Raw genomic sequence first — 19,395 nt, 5'->3', positions numbered from 1 at the left:
CCCAGAAAGAACTCTTGAGAGGGTGATGTCTCTTCAGTGCGCAGGAGGCTCACTGGGGAGTCAACCAGACGTCAGGTGCAGCTCGTGGGAGAGCGCAGGTCCGCTGGGCCCTGGGAGAGTCAGACACCATGGTGGTACTAGGATCATAATGACAAGAATGATACAATAGTCACAGCTGGTGTCACCCAGTAGCTGTCACGTGCTGGGCCTTGTGTCCAGCACTGTTTTCCAGCTTGTCTTCTTTATTTTAAAATAGACTTTTTTTTAGCAGTTTTCTGTGCTCAGCAAAATTGAGCTGAAAGAACAGGGAGTCCCCATGCCGCCTCTGCTCCCACACACAGACAGCCTTCCCTGTCTCAAATGTGGGACGTGTATGACAAGGATGAGTGAGGGGTGCCGCATGCCCCCCCAAAGCCCACGATCTACACTGGGATTCGTTCTTGGTGGTATGTGCTCTGTGAGTTTGGAGAAATGCCCACTGGTATCTGGCTACCCTCAGAGGATCACACAGACGGCTTTGCTGGTCTCGCGCTGTCTTTCAGTCCTTTAACCAGCGCTTTGCAAGGATGTTGTCCTACAGAATGTGCCCCAGAAGTCCTGAGAGGGTAAGCGACCTGCTCAAGCCCACTAGCCTGACCACAGCTGGGCATGTATAGATGTTGTGGGAGGCTACCCTTGAGCTTGGGGAACCGAGCTGCCCTCTAAGATCAGGGGCAAGGTCAGGGTCAGGGTCAGGGGCTGGAGACACATGGGAACCCACTCCATCCTGGGCCACTGGACAAGATCAGGTGAAGTTACCGGAGCCTGACTCACATCTGAGCAGCTGCTATCACTTTTACATGACAGTAAAACTGGTGAATTATAGGGAATTTCCAAGATAATAAAATGCATATTTATCCCTTGTTGGGTATATATATTTTCTGTTCATAAGTCCCCTGTTCATGTGGAATTCCAATTAGCTGCTATTTTTTTTCACATTTTCTAATCAAGCCTAACCCAAGCTTTCTTGGTAATTTCCAGAACAACAAAATGACGATGGAGTCACTGACAAGGAGGTGTGCCTGTTCACACCAACCATGCACCTGCTGCACCTGCCACTGCGGGAGAGCTGGGTGGCCACTGGGGATCACAGCAGAGAGCCATGCTCGTGTTTTAAACCACGCGTGTCACAAACAAGACGCATCATCTGGACCCTTCCAAAGCACAGCCTAAGAAATTCTATATGACTTTTCTCCTCTCTTTCCCTGTACTGGAAGTATTTTCTCAGCTGTTAAAGACATAAACTGTGTTTGTGTAGTTTCTGCTAAGAAAAAGTTGTCAAAGGGATGTTGGGAAATCGGTTCTATGCACAACTCAGATGTCACGCACTACGTATGTTCACTCACGTGGGCTCAAAGATGTGGACAGAGGTGTCTCCAAATGGTCTTCCAGCTGTTGTGAAATGGAAGACAATGGCAAGAAACCAACAGCACGTGTGGTGTTTGAGACCTCAAGCCAGAGCCTCAAACCCCTACGTCTACCTAAGGATGTGGGATTCTTTTCAGGAGCCAATTGAAAACGACTCACAGGTCAATTTAAAACAACCCAGGGCCTGGACGCCCCATGTTCAGCACGGTACTGCTGCTCTGAGATGACAGTTTTGTCTTCATAGAACCGGCATAGAAAAACAACAACAACAACAACAACAACAACAGCCATTGGGGCAGCCGAGAGGAAAGTTTCCCATCACCCGGGAAGGAGCCCAGCTCAGACCCTGGCCACGTTCCCAGGGGCGGAGGCTTGGGTCACCAGCAGCCCACTTGGCCTGCCCGGAGCAGCCTGCTGGTCTGAGCCAAGCCTTGAGTTTTCAGAACTAGGGATGTGGACCAGCAGGACTGTCTGGGGAACACCTGCACACACACACACCCACACACACACACACAAACACATGGCGTGTGGCCCTCTCTTCCCACTTGGTCCCTTAAAATGTGAACCACCGTCAAGGCTGAGCTCCCCACTTCTTCCTGGCCTGCAGGACGGGCACTAGGGAATGTAGATGCTGGTGCGTGCTGAACGCGGAGAGAAGGGGACTTGAGGACCACAGAATTCTCTCCTTGCCGCGCCTGGAAGGAACCCGCGTGGGGGTGGGGAGGCTGAAATATGACCCCACCGTTGTAGCTTTAAATAAGCATTTCCCTCCTAATAGAAGCCCCTCCTAACGTCTCCCGCAGCTTTGATTTTGAACACGTCACATCCCTCATTAAAGCAATCACTGTTAAAACATAAAGCAACACAGGATTTATTTCTTCATTAAACTGATGATCCGTATATGAAGCCAATTAACATTATGAGTCTGGTGAACATCAAGTGTAAAGAGGTGAGAGAAAATTAAAAGCAGTCACCTTGATCTTTAGATACAGAAAGTACACTTTTAGGTCGTAAATTATCAGAGGGTCCAAGCGGGACAGACCGGTGAATTTGGTTAATTGCAGAATACACCACCACCACCACCCCCGCCACGCACAAGAATCAAGGAAAAATACGCTTTTTCTTTACGAACGCCCCGTTTTTAATTTGGGGAGGGGAGACGAGAGGAGGCGAATACCTAGTAGTCTTTCTCCAGGCCCGAGGGTTGGCAAAATCCAGGAAGAGAAGGGGACCCGCGTCGTCCAAGTTGGCGGCAGTTTTTCGTTTCCAGGGTTGTTTGTTGATTCGCTGTTTTGCCAACAGGAGGGAGCCCAGCGGTAGCGGCTCCGGGACAGGGACGTTGGGCGTGGCGAGGCCGAGGGTCCCCAGCTGGCTTCCAGCTCCGCGCCAGGTGGGTGTCTTCCCCGAGCTCGGCTGGTGGTCCGGCCCGAGGGAGCGGCCAGGTTCGCCGTCTGGAGACGCTGGGAGGCCGGGGCCAGGCGGCGAGGGGCCGCGGGAGGATTCCCAGCTGGAACCGCGGGGTCAGGAGCCGCGCGGGTGGGTCCCTGCCGCGCGTGCTGAGCGCGCGTCCCGAGTTTACTTTGGCAGATTTGCACCTAGAAAGGTTTAGGCTCGGCCCCGGGGCGCGTAGGTGCCGGCCGGGCGGGTCCGGCCGCCGCGCAGCGCCGCGCGCTTCTCTGGGCGTGGGCTGGGGAACGCAGCGCCGCTGTCCAGGGTTCTGCCCAGGACGGGAGCGCACTGTTCTCAGACTCTGGGAGCAGCCCGTCGCGTGCCAGGGACATCTCTGGGTCTGGACAAGAACAGGTTTCGGCCGATGTCAGAGATGGAGAGCTGAGGCTGGGGCTTGGATTCCCTCGGTCTCTGGGGCCCGGGCGGCGCCCCGCACCACGCTACTGGTGCTGAGGGCGCCCGCAGCATGGACCGTCAGATGCGCCGGCCGAGTCGGCCTGGACATCTTCCTCACCTCGCTTCGCAGGCACTCGGGTCCGAGAGCACGCAGAGCGCACGGGATAGGAGTTCGCCGCCCAGGGCAGGAGGGAGCCCGAGAGGGGCCTTTAGGCAGACCCACGGGCCCAAGATGGGGCTGTGCGTCTCTAGCTCTTGGATGGGGCTCCGGAGAGCAGGGGTCCTCTGTGGTGGACGGGGAGAGAGACCGCGCGCGCGGGCCAGGGGCTGGGAGACGGTCGGCTCCCGGGGCGCCAGCCCTTCCTACGCGAAACGGAAACCCCGTTCCCGGCTGCCCTGCCGGCGTCCGCACCGGCCTCCCGGACCCGCGGACCTGCTCCTCCCGGGCCGAACCCGGCACTCGCAGGAGTCGGTGGCCCCAGCGGGGCTGGCGCCGCGGGGAGCTCTCTCCGCTCTGAAGCGAGCCGGAGTTTGCGGCGATTTCCTCCCCGCGCCGCGGCGGCTGAGCCCAGGAGGGGCCGCTTGCGTGAAACGGGCCGCCAAGCCGCCGCAGCCGGAGCGGTGCAGCGTCTTGGTGCCGGCTGTCCGCCGGCGGGCCAGGGCCCCAAGCGCTCCGGCCTCCAGCTGGACGCCCCTCGTCCCCGCGGCGCGCGCTGGCCATGCGCTGCGTCTTGAAGACCGGGTACCGGATCCCGGGGCCGGGCGGGGAGCAGAGCAGGCCCGGCGCCTCGCCCAGGCGCCCGAACGCGGCATCAGAATGTTTATAAAATATTCAGTCTGCGCCGTCTGTCCAAGAAGCCATGGTCCCGAAATAAAATCGACAGTCTAGACGGAAGGCAACAGAACTTATCAACAGTTGTCTAACTTGCATTGTGCCAGGCCTCTTGAGTGGGTCATAATACCAACTTTATTTTCAGTGGTGCATAAATTAATTACACGCATTTAATAACCAAAATATCATTATATCCCCCCTTTAATATCATAAAGGCTTTCCGCCAGAGAAGCACTTAATAGTGCAAGGGCCGTAACGGGCTATTATCCTGGTGTAATGCTATTACAGGACCAATTATGCGCCATTAGACTTGCTTTTTTTCCGCCGTTTATGTGATTTGCTCCAATCCCGCGCCCCTGACTTGAACATTTCAGCCCGGTACTTTGGAGTTTAATTTCCACGCAGGCAGCGAGAAGGGCGGTCTCTCTCCGCCGAGCGCCGGCCTCCGATGCGCTTTAAAAGTGATTGCCAAGGGTCCCACCGCATATCATTTGCGTGAGACTCGAGCATAAATTCAGGGACCCCTCGCTGAGAACAAAATCAAACTTTCCTTCTGTACGAGCGCTTGTGGAAAGGGAAGCCGCGCGCCGCGTCGCCCCCAAACCCGCCCGGCGGCGACAATTAACGGCGCTTTGTCATTCGGCAGCCCGGGAGCGGCCGGCGCCTGCCACCGGCGAGCCCGGATCTCCGTGCTCGCGGAGAAGCAGGTTTGGGGCTGAGGGGCCCCGGGCTGGGGGTGGCGCCAGGGGTTCGGAAAATAATGCCCATTTTGTTTTGCTTTTTTTTTATTTGTTTGTTTGTTTTTTGTTTTGGTGGTGCTCCTTTGGAACCTTTCTTAAAAGAAAAGAGAGGGGAAAAAACATTCCTGATGTTTGCTGAGAAATGACGGATTTTTTTTTAACACCACGTGGGCCATTTGTAAGGCCCAATAGACCTATCCAAGTTACTCGCTGTAGACAGCGCTGGAAATAATCAGATTAAGGCCAATTACGCGTGAGATTATAAAGGCGAGCGCTGAGCGCCGGCGCGCGCGGTAGACAGGCATCGAGACATCTGGCCACGGCCCGAGTCACTTCTCCGGTCCTGCGGGGCGCCCGCTGCGCCCAGCCCCGCCCGTCGCTCGCGCAGCCCCGCGCGCTGGCCGGGGGCGCTCACGCTCCGGCCTTCCCACCCGCCGCCCGCCGAGGTACGCCCGGCTCAGGCAGGACGCGCTCGCCGGGCCCCGCGCGCTGGGCCTTGGGGGCTCGGGGCCTTCCCGGCAAGAGCCGCCACGGCGTGCGCGCTCGCCGGCCCCAGCCCCGGCTGCGGTGCCCGAGCGCTGGGCTGGCGGCGGGGACACCCGGAGCGCCAGGAACCGGACCGCCGCCCGGGTTGGGTGTTGGGGCGAGGGTGAGGGCACGGCTGTGTGGGAGGTGGACCCACCCCAAGGGCTGCCCCTCGGGGGACCCCCCCCCCCACGCCCCGGCTTGCGACGGCGCTGCCAGGTCCCCTCCGGCCTCGGCAGCGGGCTGGAGGCGTTGTAAGGGGACTCTTCGGGACGGGAGCTTCCGGGGCTCCCCAGGGCGCGGGCAGAGGGGACTCGGGTTCTGTCGCTGTTTGCCTTGCAGCCAGCCGGAGCCCCGCGCAGCGGTCCAAGCCCCAGCCGCCGTGCAGCCCGCCCGACCGTCGGCGATGTTTTATTTCCACTGCCCGCCCCAGCTGGAGGGTGAGTAAGTGCCGCTGCCCGGGCCGCTCGGGCGAGGCCGGACTCGGCCAGGAGGAGCCGGAGCGGGCTGCGGGGCTGGCGGGCGGTGGGGCGCAGCCGCCCGGCGGTGAATTCGGGGAGTCCCCGGCCCCCTCCCGGCACCCTGCTCCAGCCCCAGCCCCGGCGCCACCTGCCTCCCACCTCCCTCTCCGCCTGGGCCAGGGAGGCCCCGGGCTATGCGTGCCGTGGGGACCCGCACAGGCCTCCTCCCAGCGCAGATGCTGGTGTCACGCTTCTAATCGGGGCTCCCCCGCCCAGGGGGCCGCATCAATCTTCCACGCTGCTTTTTGCAAACCTCCCGGAAAGCCAAGGCCAGCGGGCCTGCAGCGTTTCCCTGGCCAGGAAGGACCCACGCCTGGGCTGCTGTCGCTCGGGGCTCGGGGTAGTGATGCTCCAAGAACCTCGTCCGTGGCCTCAGGCTGCTCAGGGCCAGTCCCTGGCGCCCGGGTCACCTCGGCAGCCTCCCTGGGGACCGCCTGCCCCTCCCCCTCCAGCCTTGGCCTGGCTCCTCATCTGTGACTCTGTGGGTTTTTGATCCCAAATCAAAAGGTTCTCATTTTTGAAAGTCTCCACTCCTTAGAAGAAATTATTTTTTGGGATCCCTGGTGTGGTCCATGACCTTCCTGGCTAGGAGGAGCTGGGGGTGGTGACCAGGGCACAGCTGGTACCCCTGTGTGGCTCCACCCAGGACCTGCAGGATCCAAGGGTGGGTCCTCCAAAGGAGCCCATTCCTGCCCCACAGGTGAATCAGCTGCCCACTTGAAGCGTGCACCGGGCCTTTCTCAGAGCAGTTGCTTCAGACTGGGCTCTGGCGAGACAGTCTCTTGATTCACTCTTGCAATGCAGGATTTTGAAGGCTGAGAATTGCAGGGAGAAATGGAGCAGGGTGCAAGGTGGTGAGATACGGGGAGGGGGGACCAGAGATCCCTGAGGGGGTGCACCTGCCCTGCAGTAGCCCAGCCCCTGCTGCTCAGGGTGTATAGGGATTTCAGAAACCTGCTTTTGTTTTCCCCAGAAGAGTTCACAGGAGTCCCGGAGGATTTGCCAAAGGAGGCTAATGAGGTCCAGTGGTTAAGGGCAGAAGGCCCCACACTTGCCTGCATTTTATCTTCTTTTACCCATAAGAACCCAGGCAGAACCGGCTTCAAGGATGTCAGAGAGGTGCACCTGCTGGCTCTCTGTGTTTCTGAACTGTGTGCAGCCGGCAGTTCCCACACTGCTGGCCAGAGCTGATGTCCGGAGATGTAGCAGGTGGCACAGTTCCTGGGGTCTTCAGGGGGGGAAAGGTTACAGAAGAGACTTAGGGGCAGTCTGGGCTCAGCCTGCAGTGGCCCCGTTCTGCTCTCTCTGACAGCTGCCCACCACCCTCAGCTCGCTCTGCCGGGCTCAGCACGCTTCCGGTCTGGGTGCTGACTCAGAGCGACACGAGCAAACATAGAGGAGATGGTTTTCAGGTTCCTTCGGGCGGCTTTCGGTGTTGCTTTTGCAGGAGGCGTTTCTGGTTTAGTCTGGTGTTGTGAGGTGCAGACAATCAGTCGGCTGCAGATGGGAAAAGCCGAGAGCAGACCTGGGAACAGGGGGTTCCATAGTCCTCTCTCAGCTTGTCATTTCTAATTTTTATTAACTGAGAAAGCAAAGCATGGCTCGCTTCTTGGATGCTTTTGTTGCTATTAAGTTGAAAAGTACTACACACGCCTGCGTGAGAAGTTCCGGTGGAACAGAAACCGGTACAAAGAAAGGCAAGATCGCGCTCTACCTCTTTTTCTAAAGGTACCTGTCGTGGTTCGTTTCTTGCAACCAGAAACACGCTTCTGGTCTCATTGACACATCGCTTCTCTGTGTGCTGTGCCTCGTTGCGGCTGAAATCATTTTCCACGTTGGTTTTGTGACTTCCTAGTACAGCCCAGGCAGGGATCTCTCCTAACAGCGTGTCCAGCTCGACTTTTTTCTTTTAAACAGCTGTGTAGTATTCCAGATACAGGGGGCACTCCCAAAAGTTCATGGAAAAACAGAACCGAAAGCAAAGTTTGTTTTGGTGCAGAAACAAAAATGAGAACTTCCTGTATGTGTAGTTTTCCCATAATTTGCGGTTTTTTTTAAAGAGCTCTCCTACGTTGCACAGAAAGTGTCTATTGGTAGTTTCTAGGTTTTTCTCCATCTTTCTGTTGGCACACTTCATTAGTGTAGCTGTAGATTAGCTATCTATGTAAGTGTGTGCATATTCGATGCAGATTGTTAAATTACCTTCTAATAAGGCTGCACCACTTGGTATCCCTACAACCTGACTGAGCTTGTACATTCTGTTACATTTCTATCTGTCCGGGATATTTGTATACACCTTATTTTATTTTATTTTTTTTTGCCAAAACAATGACAGTACCATTTCACTGTGTTGTTTTGTTTAATTTCTATGAGGCTTACCATTTCCATGTTATAGACCATTCTACTGATTTTTAAGTAAAAAGTCTGTTCTCGATTTGTCCTCTTTTGAGGTTGTCAGTCTTTTTCTTATTAATCTGATGACCGGAGAGCCCCGTTCTAGGATACTGTTTGACACACAGTGTCTTACTTGAAGCCATTACTTGTACCTAATGTGAAGCAGTTTGGGGCGAGGGCGTGGAACTCTGAGGGCTTGGGGAGAGATTGGGTTCCTCCTCACCAGTCAAACGTATTTATTCCAAAAGGAGCCAATTTGGCTTTGTTGTTACAAAGCAGTGGGCAAAAGACCACGTCGGGACTATCCCTTTGAAATTTCAGTGGGGCTTCTAAGAAGAAGGCAATTTGAACAGGAAGCTGGAGGGAGAAAGCTGGCACTGAGAGCAGGGGTGTTGTGGCCCTGCAGGGTAACCTAGTAGCAGAAAAGGTTCTTGTTAGCAAGTGTGCGTCCCTGCGACTACGTTCCTTCTGAGAGATGTGGCTCCAAGAGTGGGCACTGCCGGCACAGGGACTAGGAACACAGGGCCCTTGGCAGGTACAGTGCTCGCCGGTTAATGGGACCTCACTTGTTCATTTTCCTGAGAAGCCGTTGTGGACTATCAGGTAAATAGTGCACATTTGGAAAATGATCTGAACGCACGTTGGGGGCCAAGTCCTGTGTAGCTTTGCAAGCGAGTGGTGGAGGCTGCTAGGCAGGACAAATGCCTGGGGGTCCTGGGGGCAGTGGGAGCTGGAGGTGCTTTCAAGGGCCTGGCTAGGGCAGGCAGCACTCTGGGAGAATGGCCTCGTGCAGCTCCGCGCGGCTTGGCTCAGGACAGCCGCCGTGGCTGCAGATCTCTCGTTCACTGACATCCATGGAGCAGCTCCACTATGGTGCTGATGAGCTGTGACCAATGACGATTCATGTTTATTTACAAACTTCTTATCTCCCTGCTTTCTGCACTTCTGGGAGAAAGGTGCTCTGAAAAGCTCCTGGTGCTCTCTGTCCGCCCCAGCTTCCCTTCTCCCCAGCCTTTAACCCTCGGTGCTCCCATTAACCAGGGGCGGGGCACTGGCAGGTGAGCAAAACAGAGTCCCAGAGCCTCCAGGAGGTGAAATTGGGGCCGGGCAGCGGGCAGCTGGGAGCCAGAGGGCAGATTCAGGCTCCGCTCAAGCCAGACACCCCTCCTGGCTGAGAGTCCCGAATTCCTGGGGATGTGGACTTGAGTGGCTTAGGGATTAAGGTCCCCACCTGCCTCACACTAGAAGGATAGTGGGGGTGCCCCGGCCTAGGGTTTCTGGGAAACAGCGAGCGTGGGAGACTGGGAATGACTGGTCCTAACAGGGGGAGCAGAGGAAGATGCTTTGGGGATGCAGGGCTGCCTGGTGGGTGTGGGTTGGTGCTCCGAGGGGGTCCGGGCAGCGCTCTGAGGACCGGGGCTCTCTGCTTGGCTGATGCAGTTTGCTCCCGGTAGGCTCGGCACCCTTCACCAGCCACTCCACGGGGGATTTCGACGATGGGTTCCTGCGGAGGAAGCAGCGCCGGAATCGGACCACGTTCACCCTGCAGCAGGTACCTGCGTGGGGGTCCCTTCTGAGAGTCAGCTCATTCCTGCCCCGTCACCCCACCAAACGTCAGCATGGGGCACCTCCTGTGTCCCCCCAACATCAGCACGGAGCACCTCCTGTGTCCTCCCCAAACGTCAGCGTGGAGCACTCCTCTGTCCCCCCCAACATCAGAGTGGGGGCACCTCCTCTGCCCCCCTCCCAGCATCAGAGTGGAGCACCTCCTCTGAACCCCCTCCCCCCCAGCATCAGAGTGGAGCACCTCCTCTTTGGTTCTTAAAATCAGATCCACTGATTCTGTTTTCTTGAACCATTTATGTGTCCGGGAATCTGTTGGGGTAGGGGTGGGGGAGAGCAGATGATCCTGACCTCATGACCCCAGGTAGATCAGGGCAGAAGCAACCATGGCCTCTCTCATTTGGCTCAGGTTTGCAATTTGGGGTGCATTTCCACATCTGCAGACATGGATCCCAGATGCTGACTGGCGCTGTAGATACTGTCGTTGTCCATGAGGGGCAGGGCGACTCCTGGAACCTTGAGGTTGCATTCCGCGGAGCTGGGCTCTTTTCCTTGCATGGGTCTCTGCCCCAGCGCTGGTGCCCTCGGGGTCAGTCTGGAAGTGACCCACAGCCCCCTGCTTTCTGTGAGACTGGCGGGGTGGCACTTCACAAGTCGCTTCTTTTCTCTCTTGTCCTGTGATAATCGAGTCACCCTACCTCTGCCTACGGCCATGCGTCCGGTTTTTGCTGCCTTCGAACAGACTTAAATGAAAGTGCAAATCCAATCATCACACCTCTGTTTGGACGGAGTTCATTCCTAAGTCTTGGCTCGGAAATCACGCGTGCCATTCTGCGGGGGTCTCTTCGAAGATCCTTCTCTCCCTTTCCTGCTTTGGTTTCATCCGCGAAACGCCCCGTGGCTGTGCGATCCGCACCCCTGCCTCCTCTCACCGGTAAATGTCTGCATTTTCCCCCCTTTCACCAGCTGGAAGCTCTTGAAGCCGTTTTTGCCCAGACGCACTACCCAGATGTCTTCACCCGCGAAGAACTAGCCATGAAAATAAACCTCACAGAAGCGCGAGTGCAGGTAACCTCCTTTTTAATTATTTAACTCTCTAATATTAAAACTGGCAAACTTTTTTTTTTGACATCATGACTGCAGAGTGCACATTTGGCCAAAGAAAGCAAATGAACACTATCTGTCATTTTCATGATGCACTTTAATAACATCAACATAATGTGGAATATTAGATTAGGTTGATTAATCGGTCATTCATAATTAACTAGTGATAATGTTCTACACTAATTTGTCCGCGTCTCTAAGGTACTAAATTACATCAATGCACATCCATTTCCTTGCTTTGGGAAAAAAAAAAAAAAAAGAGCTGAGATACTTATTCTCAAAGCAGCTTTGACCGCCCTGGGGTGAGGTCAGTCAATTGCAGGGAACCAGGGAACCGTGTTTTCAGATGGGAACAAGGCGGTGATCTGCATTCCAGAAATTGCATCCTGCCCGACGTACCCCCTGCACGCAGACCCTTTTAGCAAAGTGGATCGGAAGACACGTGCAATTTCAGAATCTTTCCACGGCCGGCCAAAGGGCTGCCTCGGAGACTGAGCGAGGCCCGCCATGGCCATCTCCGAGTCGGGTTTCTTCGCAGGAGCGGCGCGGTGATGCTGTTTAAACGCATCGACCAGACCGAGCCCAGCAGATGCGGCTGAGCGCGGGAGGAGCAGACACGCGGTGTGGTCTTCTCTCTGGGCGAGCCATTCTTGGAGCACAATTATATATTCATTTTATTTATGGGGTTTCCTCCATGCTGTTTCTGGTCCTTTTTATGTAGGGGCTTGGGGTTAAGCCTATGCAAAGATCTAATTGTAGGAAATATAATAGTTTGCTTTGGGCTCCCCTGGGTCATCTCTTAAAAACCAATGGCTGAAGAGAGATAATGGAATTCTGAGCAGTAAATTGGGGGTTGTAAACAAGTTATTTCCCCTATAATCAGATTATGTGATCCTGATTATTAAATCTGAACATGAATCATTGGTCATACGCGGGCAAATTAAACTGATTATTATTTGGAAATGAAAATCTCCTTTGGCCAGGGTACCCGTCTACCCTTTCTTTTTTTTTTAATGCCGGCTTGCCAATAGCTGCCTAAAGATTGAACTGCAAATTGAGATAAATGACACAATTATGGAGCATTCAGAAGTGGAAGATCATAACTTCTCCCTGGAAGGTGCAAGGGTGAGATAGGGGTGGTGACAATTAAAGCGGGGAATTGTTCCGGCTGTTGTTGGCTATTATGCAGGCAGACAATGGGCTGTGGTTGTTTGGCGAAGGGGCCCGGGGCTCTCCAGCAGGCAGGCGGTGGTGGGAAGGGAGATGTGTTTACATTTCTACCCCTTGCTCATTCAAATATGATTAATGTTCTATAAAGCAGGGTCTTAATCGAAGCTGATGTTGTCAAACAATAACTAAATAGGGAAATAAACGACTCCATCACACTCTTTCCTCCGAAGCAGGCAGACTGTCAGTGCAAAGTCATTAAAATATGATAATGAAAAATAGCTCAATTAAGTGTTGTTATAGCTGTGACCTTCATTCAATTAAGACGCAAGAAAGTGTCTGCATTTTGCTTTGCATTTAACTGCCCTAAATTTAGAATATAGATAAAATCATTATTCAATGATCACTGATATGTGCAATTAAAAGCCAACCAGATTAAAAAAAAAGAAAGAAAGAAAGGAAGGAAGAAAGAGAGAGAGAAACCCAGTGAAGGGAGAATGAAATCGAAGCAATGGGATAGGCTGGCACAGGCCTCAGCCTCTAGGCCCCTGGCTGTTTCCCTGGCCAGTGGGGTTGGCAGCCAGGGAAGGAGAGGCTACCCGGGAGAATAGGCGGGAGGGCTGGCCAAGCCCTTCTGTCAGCCAGGACTGCTCTCCCAGGAGGGCAGAGAGGAGATTTTACTGGAGGAAGCCAGAGCGGCAGGAGTCCACCCATACCTGGGAACACCTTGAGTCTGGCCTGCCCGGGGTTCCAGGAGGCTGCCCTCTTGCCCATGCACTGTTGCTCTCTGAGGCTTCGGGACTCTGCCACCAGCCTCTGAGAAGCTGCTCGGCCCACCAGCCTCCTCTGAACTTGGGGAGGAGAGAGATGATGACACCGGCTGATGTGAACTTCCTAACTGACCATGCTTGGGGGCGACATCATCATCACTACCCACCCCTGCCCCAGCTGGGGTTCAGATGGTGAATCCAGCACTTGGGGGGTGACCCTGGGACAAGTGAATTGGTCCCTCTGTGCAACGGCAACAGCAGGGCCACCTGTGAGGGTTTTGTGTGTGTGTGTGTGTGTGTGTGTGTTTATTTGAAAGATAGTCACAGAGAGAGGAAGAGACAGAGAGAGAGTGGGAGAGAGAGAGGTCTTCCATCTGCTGGTTCTCCCCAAATGGCCTCAACAGTTGGAGCTGAGCTGATCTGAAGCCAGAAGCCAGGAGCCAGGAGCCAGGAGCCAGGAGCTTCTTCCACGTCTCCCACGTGGGTGCAGGGGCCCAAGGACTTGGGCCATCTTCTACTGCTTTCCTAGGAGCATTAGCAGGGAGCTGGATTGGAACCAGCACCCATATGGGATGCTGGCGCTGCGGGCTGGGGCTTTAACCTGCTACACCACAGCGCAGGCCCCCACCTGTGAGGTCTAAGCCGGATTCTTTGAGGTCGCAAATGCTGAACCAGGGCTGCCACCAGAGTCAACATTTCTTATGGGTGCACTGGGTTGGGTTAGACCACAGAGTGAGGCGAGGCAGGGGCAGGTGCTCTGGCCAAGCCAGCTGGAAGCCTGAGGCTGTTTCTGAGAGGGGAAAACCTGAGATGATCACATGAGTGACTTTGACCATGAACTCCGGGTAGGAAATGCATTTCTCATCAGTGAAACGAATTCCCGTGAATCACCATGCTGGGAGTGTCCACAACAACACAGGCAGGCACGTGGAGACTTCCTGCTGTTTGCAGAAGCACCTGTCACAAGGACACCCCCTGACCCGCCTGTGGGTTCAAGGAGCATGAGAGGGGGCCTCTAAGGGGGATTGCAAGTGCCGCCTGGTGGGAGGTAGGGGTGAGGTCCCCGGAATTGTGATGTGGGCTCCCGCCCCCCCACCTCTCCCACCCCCGTCTGACTCTGTCTTCCCTCGGGAACTCAGGTCTGGTTCCAGAACCGAAGGGCCAAGTGGAGGAAAACGGAGAGGGGCGCCTCCGACCAGGAGCCGGGAGCCAAGGAGCCCATGGCCGAGGTGCAGCCGCCGCCCGTGAGAAACATCAGCTCCCCGCCCCCCGGGGAGCAGACCCGCAGCAAGAAGGAGGCCCTGGAAGCTCAGCAGAGGTGAAGCTGGTGGGACTGCGGGCCTCGGGGTGGGGATCCCCGGCTGTGCTGCACAGGGGGCCGGAACTCAACGAGCTCTTCTCCCTTTGCCAGCCTGGGGCGGACCGTGGGTCCTGCAGGCCCCTTCTTCCCCTCCTGCCTGCCGGGGACCCTCCTGAACACGGCCACATACGCCCAGGCCTTGTCACACGTGGCCTCCCTAAAGGGTGAGTTTCTGCTGGGTGGGCTGGGAGGGCTGGCGGCCGGCACGGTCTCTGTCTCCCTGGGGCGGGTGGGGTGGGACCGTCTAGCACCCGGCAGATGTGGCTCTCCTCTCCTCCTGTCAATCACCGCCGAGGTCACAGACATCCTGCTTTGTGCCCCTTTGATTGGGACACAGCCTGAGAATGCAGCCGACAGACGGCTTGTCCAGGAGGGACCGCTCTATGGTGGCAGCTTGCTCCGCTCCAGGGTGACAGCCCTGGGTGCTCAGCCCGCAGTTCCTGGGCCAGGCCCGGAGGGGTGAGCATCGCATGTCTGAGGATGTTCTTCCTGGGTGCACTTTCTCCCTTGCCTTCCCTGGGGACTCCTGGTGCCAGTGCGCGGCTGTCAGGAAGCGTGGATTTCCTAGAGGCTTGCTCTCTTCTCTGCAGCTGTTGTAGCCCGGATGATGCAAATCCCTAGGGATCTTTTGCCAAGAGATGATCTGCCCCCCGAGGGTCTCTGGGGTACCCTACCTGGACGAATGGACCCACCCAGTGGCTCTTGATCCCCGGCCTCAAATGTATTTGTCCAGTGATCAGGCTGGGCAGCTGTGCTGGCCAGAACAGGGCTGGTTGCCCCTTACAGTGTGTCCAGGGGAGTGCCAGTGTGTTACAGAGGAGCTGGAAGGTGGGAGTGCAGAGCAGACTGTGGACTTTTTCCTGGTAACAGGCGGTGGGAGAGGCCTCCCTGAGTTGTCTGCTGCCCGTCCTGTGCCAGAATTTGGGGTCTCCCTGGTCTCCAGAGGCCCCCCCATAGCAGATGGGTCAGAGACAGGTGCACACGTACAAGCAAATAGCCATCTGCGTTGTGAATGTGGCTTCTGGAGGTAGAAAGAGGACAGGGCAGAGTGGGGGGCCTTCCAGGTGCAGGGACCAGCAGGTGTACGGCGCACCAGGCGTGGGGAGGAGAAGTACTGGGAGAAGGTGCTGGGGAGCCACGCCTTGTCCCCAGCGAGCTGAGGGGCTGTGGGACATGTTCCCGGGGCACGTGGGGGGCGGAGCTTCTGGTGATCCAGAGTCTGAAACATGGGTGCGTGCCTTATGCTGCCAGTGAGAAAGTCCGTGCACCAGGAAGCTTAGTTTATTATAAAGATTGTATGCAGTGGCCTGCAGGCTCCAGCTCTGTGAGACAGAAAGGAATTGTGTGTTTCGACTTGGGTTTCTTCCCCAAGGTGTCGCATTATGTGTGTGCAAATATTCTGAAATCATTAAAAAAAAGTCTTTCTAAGCGTTTTGGAAACTCCACTCCCACAGAGTTGGGGACGGCCAAATGCAGGGGTGTCAGGAGGAGATTACAGGGGGGTTTGGCCTTGGCTTTGGTGAGTAACCGCTTTGCTTACAAATGTCACTCACCACTCACGGTGGTTCCACTCAGGTCCCAGGAATGGGGCTGTGGCTTCCTGTGTCTCAGCCATGGCAGCCCTCGGGGTGTTTCTGGGAAGCCAAGAGGAGCCCCCGTGGATGCCCGAATGGCTGAAGGGGGAGCTTGAGGGTCAGACTGCAGGGTTGGCGGTGGGCAAGGCTGAGGGCAGAGGGCAAGAGGGAGACAGAGCTGGGGCGCGTGTCTCCCACACTCTGAGGAATGCTCCCTGCTCAGCGCCAACCAAGGACAGAGGCTGGGGCAGGTGGGAGGAGCCAGGGCTAAGCAGGGGTCAGCTGGCTGAGTGCGTGCAGGCTGGTGACGCAAAGACACCCACTGCCCCATCTCTGTACCTCCCTCAGCTCCTTCCCTAAGCCCTGGAGCTCGCTCTGTGCCCATCCTGCTTTTGCCCTGGGGACTTGAGATGTGCAGGACGGGGCGCATGCAGGTGGAGGGAGGGCGGGGGTGTCACAGGTGCTCTTGAGACGTGGGAGCATCTTGGTGCATTGGAGGGACCCTGCCTGGGTGGCCTGCTGCATCCTCCCTTAAAATACAAGGTGTGCCCAGGTGGTTCAGGGCCAGGAGGCACATGGGCCCAGTGAGCACGTGCGGGCTTTGTCTTGCCTTCCTTGGCCACGAGCGAGCCCTTGCCTGCTTCTCTGGCTCTCCCGGTGCCCCTGTCATTTTCCCACTTGGCTGCAAAGCCCTTCTTTCTGTGACGGGAAACAGTCATGCCAGGTGACCCTGACAGGCGGCTTCAGCCTCGGGTAGGTTGGAGGTGGGGGTGGGTGGGGGTGGACTCGGGAGCCTTGGCCCACTCAAGGTCACACCATTGCTCAGGGCAGCCTGCTGTGGCCAAGAATTTACCAGAATTGATGAATTCCCAGGAGAGGCTGGAACTGTGGATTTTTTTTCTTCCTTGACATATGCTTGTCTTTTGGGCGGCTCTAGCAGAGCACCCCTGTCTGGCTGGGTTAGAAACAATAGACATCTATTCCCCACATTCTGGAAGCTGGCACATTGGAGGTCAGGGCCCCAGCCCGGCGGGTTGCAGAGGCCAATTTCTCGTTGTCTCCTCCTGTGGCAGTAAGAGCTCCAGAGAGTTCTCCCGGCTTCCTTTGCTAAGGACTCAAACCCCGTTCTGATCCTACCACCCCGAGAGTTAGGATTTCTCTGCCCTCCGCTCTGAGTGCTTCTCCCCGTGCTGCACCTCCTCCACAGGCTCTCCCTGACCCCTCTGCTGCCCCCTCCTCTCTAGCTCTTCCATGTCTAGCAAGCACAGTCCTGCTGGGAAGAGAGGGAAAGGAGCGATTACTGAGACGCTCCTGGAACGTCTGGTCCTGGTGCTGTTAATTCTCACGGTGGCGCAGCGATGGTGAGGCGGGCACTCACCATCGCGTGCCTAGTGCGTGGATGCAGATGGTTCTGAGATCACATCCGAGGTGGGGTGGGGCCTCTTTTGTCCTCTAACAGCACCTGACCCCACTTCTGGAAGCTGGACGCTCCCGGGCGCTGCCTCTGCTCACAGCAGGTGACCCTGCAGACCCTGGAGGTCTGCTTGGGGGGACCCTGCCCCAGGACCCAGGGGACAGGGGCATACCTGCTGGCAGGCGGCTTCTAAACACCTCCTGGGATTCTATGCTAGGTGGTTTTGCTGAATGTGTGTTCGGTGACTAGGGGTCAGCTTGTCTTACCTGTCTTTCTCCCAGACTCCTCCAAGCTGCAGACAGCTCAGGCTGGGCTCTCAGAGAACCTCGGGCTTTCCAGAGCCGGCTCAGTGCCAAGAGCTCTGGGCCATGACTCAGTCTCCCTTACCTGCCCTGCAGCTCCAGATGCTGGGTGGACCAGGTGGCTACATCTTTCTCTGCTTCTCTCAGTCCTGAACTCTGTTTGCAAGGGGCCACTGGCCGGGGATAGGGACAGCCTTGGCTGGCTGCGGCAGAGCTGGTGCTTGAAGGCGCCTTGTCTACGTTCTTTTCACGCATGAGAAACTGGGGCTCAGCTGGGGAAGTCGCCCTCTGAGGCTGGGCTGCTGTCCTTGGCATCCTGATAACTCTCCCCCTAGATGAGCACCTGCTCCTGGTGGGAACAGTGAGCGCTCTTGGACTCCCTGCAGTGAAGAAAGCTCGGAGTTCACTATGCAGGGGGTCTGGGGCCATCTAGAACCCCTGCAGACGGGGACCAATGTGGGCCCTTCCAGCCCAGAGATCGCCACCCACCTTCCCAGGTGGCTGACCCAGGAGGTGTGACTCAAAGCTAATTTTAGCTCCCAGACCCAAACTGGGGCTGCCGCCTTTCCCCAGGCTTGGTGGTCCTGCAGCCCCGCACTGAGACAGCCAATGCCCATGTAGGCCACCGGGGTCCTGGCCCCGCCTTAGACACCGCCCCGGCACTGCTCCCCCGGGACTGAGGATGCTGGCCAAGGTTTCCCGTGCTGTCCCAGCACCTGGCCAGCCTCTGGGGCAGAGGCAGGGCCCCCAGTGCCTCAGGGCGAGGTGAGGGCACACTGGGAGCACCCCATCGGTGATCCAAGAGCTAACTGCCCAGACAGCGTTGTGTGTGGTTACAAATCCGAGGGCTGTGGGTGATGGTCCGATCTTTGGGTGCTCGGCGCTGCTCTCTGGAGAGTTTTTGTGGGGCAGCTTGGAGAGGCTGAGCTGCTTTACTGGGCGGTCCCGGAAGCCCCGGGCTCTTCCAGATGGTTTCACGGGTGTTTTCTCGCCTGGAGAGTCTTTGGTTTTGCAGCTGTTCGGAAAACGGCAGTGCTCTTGGAACCAATCAGTGTGCAATATCTGTGGGGGATGGGCACCGGGACTCCCATGCGTCCTGGAAGATGCTCACGTCCCTCTCCTAAAGTGGCATTGTCTCTGCCTGTCCCATCCACGCGTCCTCCTGTCCAAAAGCCTCATGGAAAATGCATGCCAGGAAAAACCTCTGCAGTGATTTCAACAGGCTTTTTGCACCCAAATAAACTCCACCTTTATTCCATTGTCCACGCCCTTTTTGAAGCCCTCTCGTCTCTTGATTACTTGTGATACCTAAGCCCATTTTGTAAATTTGTACAAAAGTCATTAATAAGCTATGTTTAAGGAATAATGATTTTTAAAAATTCTTTTTAAAAAAGATTCATTTTTTATTTATTTGAAAGGCAGAGTTACAGAGAGAGGTGGAGGCAGAGAGAGAGAGAGAGAGGTCTTCCATCTGCTGGTTCACTCCCCAAATGGCTGCAATGGCTGGGGCTGGGTCTATCCAAAGCCAGAAGCCAGGAGCTTCTTCCAGGTCTTCCATGTGGGTGCAGGGGCCTAAGCACTTGGGTCATCCTCTGCTGCTTTCCCAGGTGCATTAGCAGGGAGCTGGTTGGGAAGTGGAGCAGCCAGGACTTGAACCGGCACCCATATGGGATGCCAGCACTGCAGGCAGTGGATGAACCTGCTGTGCCGCAGCACCGGCCCGGATGCACTTTTTCTCGGTATTTTCCACCCATGGGCAGCTGGGCCTGTGGATGCGGAGTCTGGATGGAGTGGGTTGACTGCACTGCTCTCCGCTCCCCCAGGAAGTGCAGTAAAGGAGAAGCCAGGACGGGTCAAGAGCCTTGAATGCTCTCTTG

At 56.3% G+C, this 19,395-nt stretch overlaps 1 protein-coding gene across 1 annotated transcript in view; it reads left to right on the top strand.

The window, feature by feature from the left end:
* Positions 1 to 5,128: 5,128 nt before the first annotated feature.
* DRGX (dorsal root ganglia homeobox) overlaps positions 5,129 to 19,395 on the top strand; it is a 34,835-nt gene continuing 20,568 nt past the window's right edge. Inside the window, exons 1-6 of the mRNA XM_051837548.3 lie at positions 5,129 to 5,270; positions 5,692 to 5,789; positions 9,719 to 9,816; positions 10,794 to 10,895; positions 14,008 to 14,186; positions 14,280 to 14,392. Of these exons, the coding sequence (XP_051693508.3) occupies positions 5,756 to 5,789; positions 9,719 to 9,816; positions 10,794 to 10,895; positions 14,008 to 14,186; positions 14,280 to 14,392 (526 nt within the window). The 5' untranslated portion in view covers positions 5,129 to 5,270; positions 5,692 to 5,755. The remainder of the gene's footprint in view (positions 5,271 to 5,691; positions 5,790 to 9,718; positions 9,817 to 10,793; positions 10,896 to 14,007; positions 14,187 to 14,279; positions 14,393 to 19,395) is intronic.

Source organism: Oryctolagus cuniculus, chromosome 15 (genome assembly GCF_051225735.1).
Source record: "Oryctolagus cuniculus isolate XC-2025 breed Fujian yellow rabbit chromosome 15, ASM5122573v1, whole genome shotgun sequence".
NCBI lineage: Eukaryota > Metazoa > Chordata > Mammalia > Lagomorpha > Leporidae > Oryctolagus > Oryctolagus cuniculus.
This window is presented reverse-complemented; position numbering and strand designations above follow the sequence as displayed.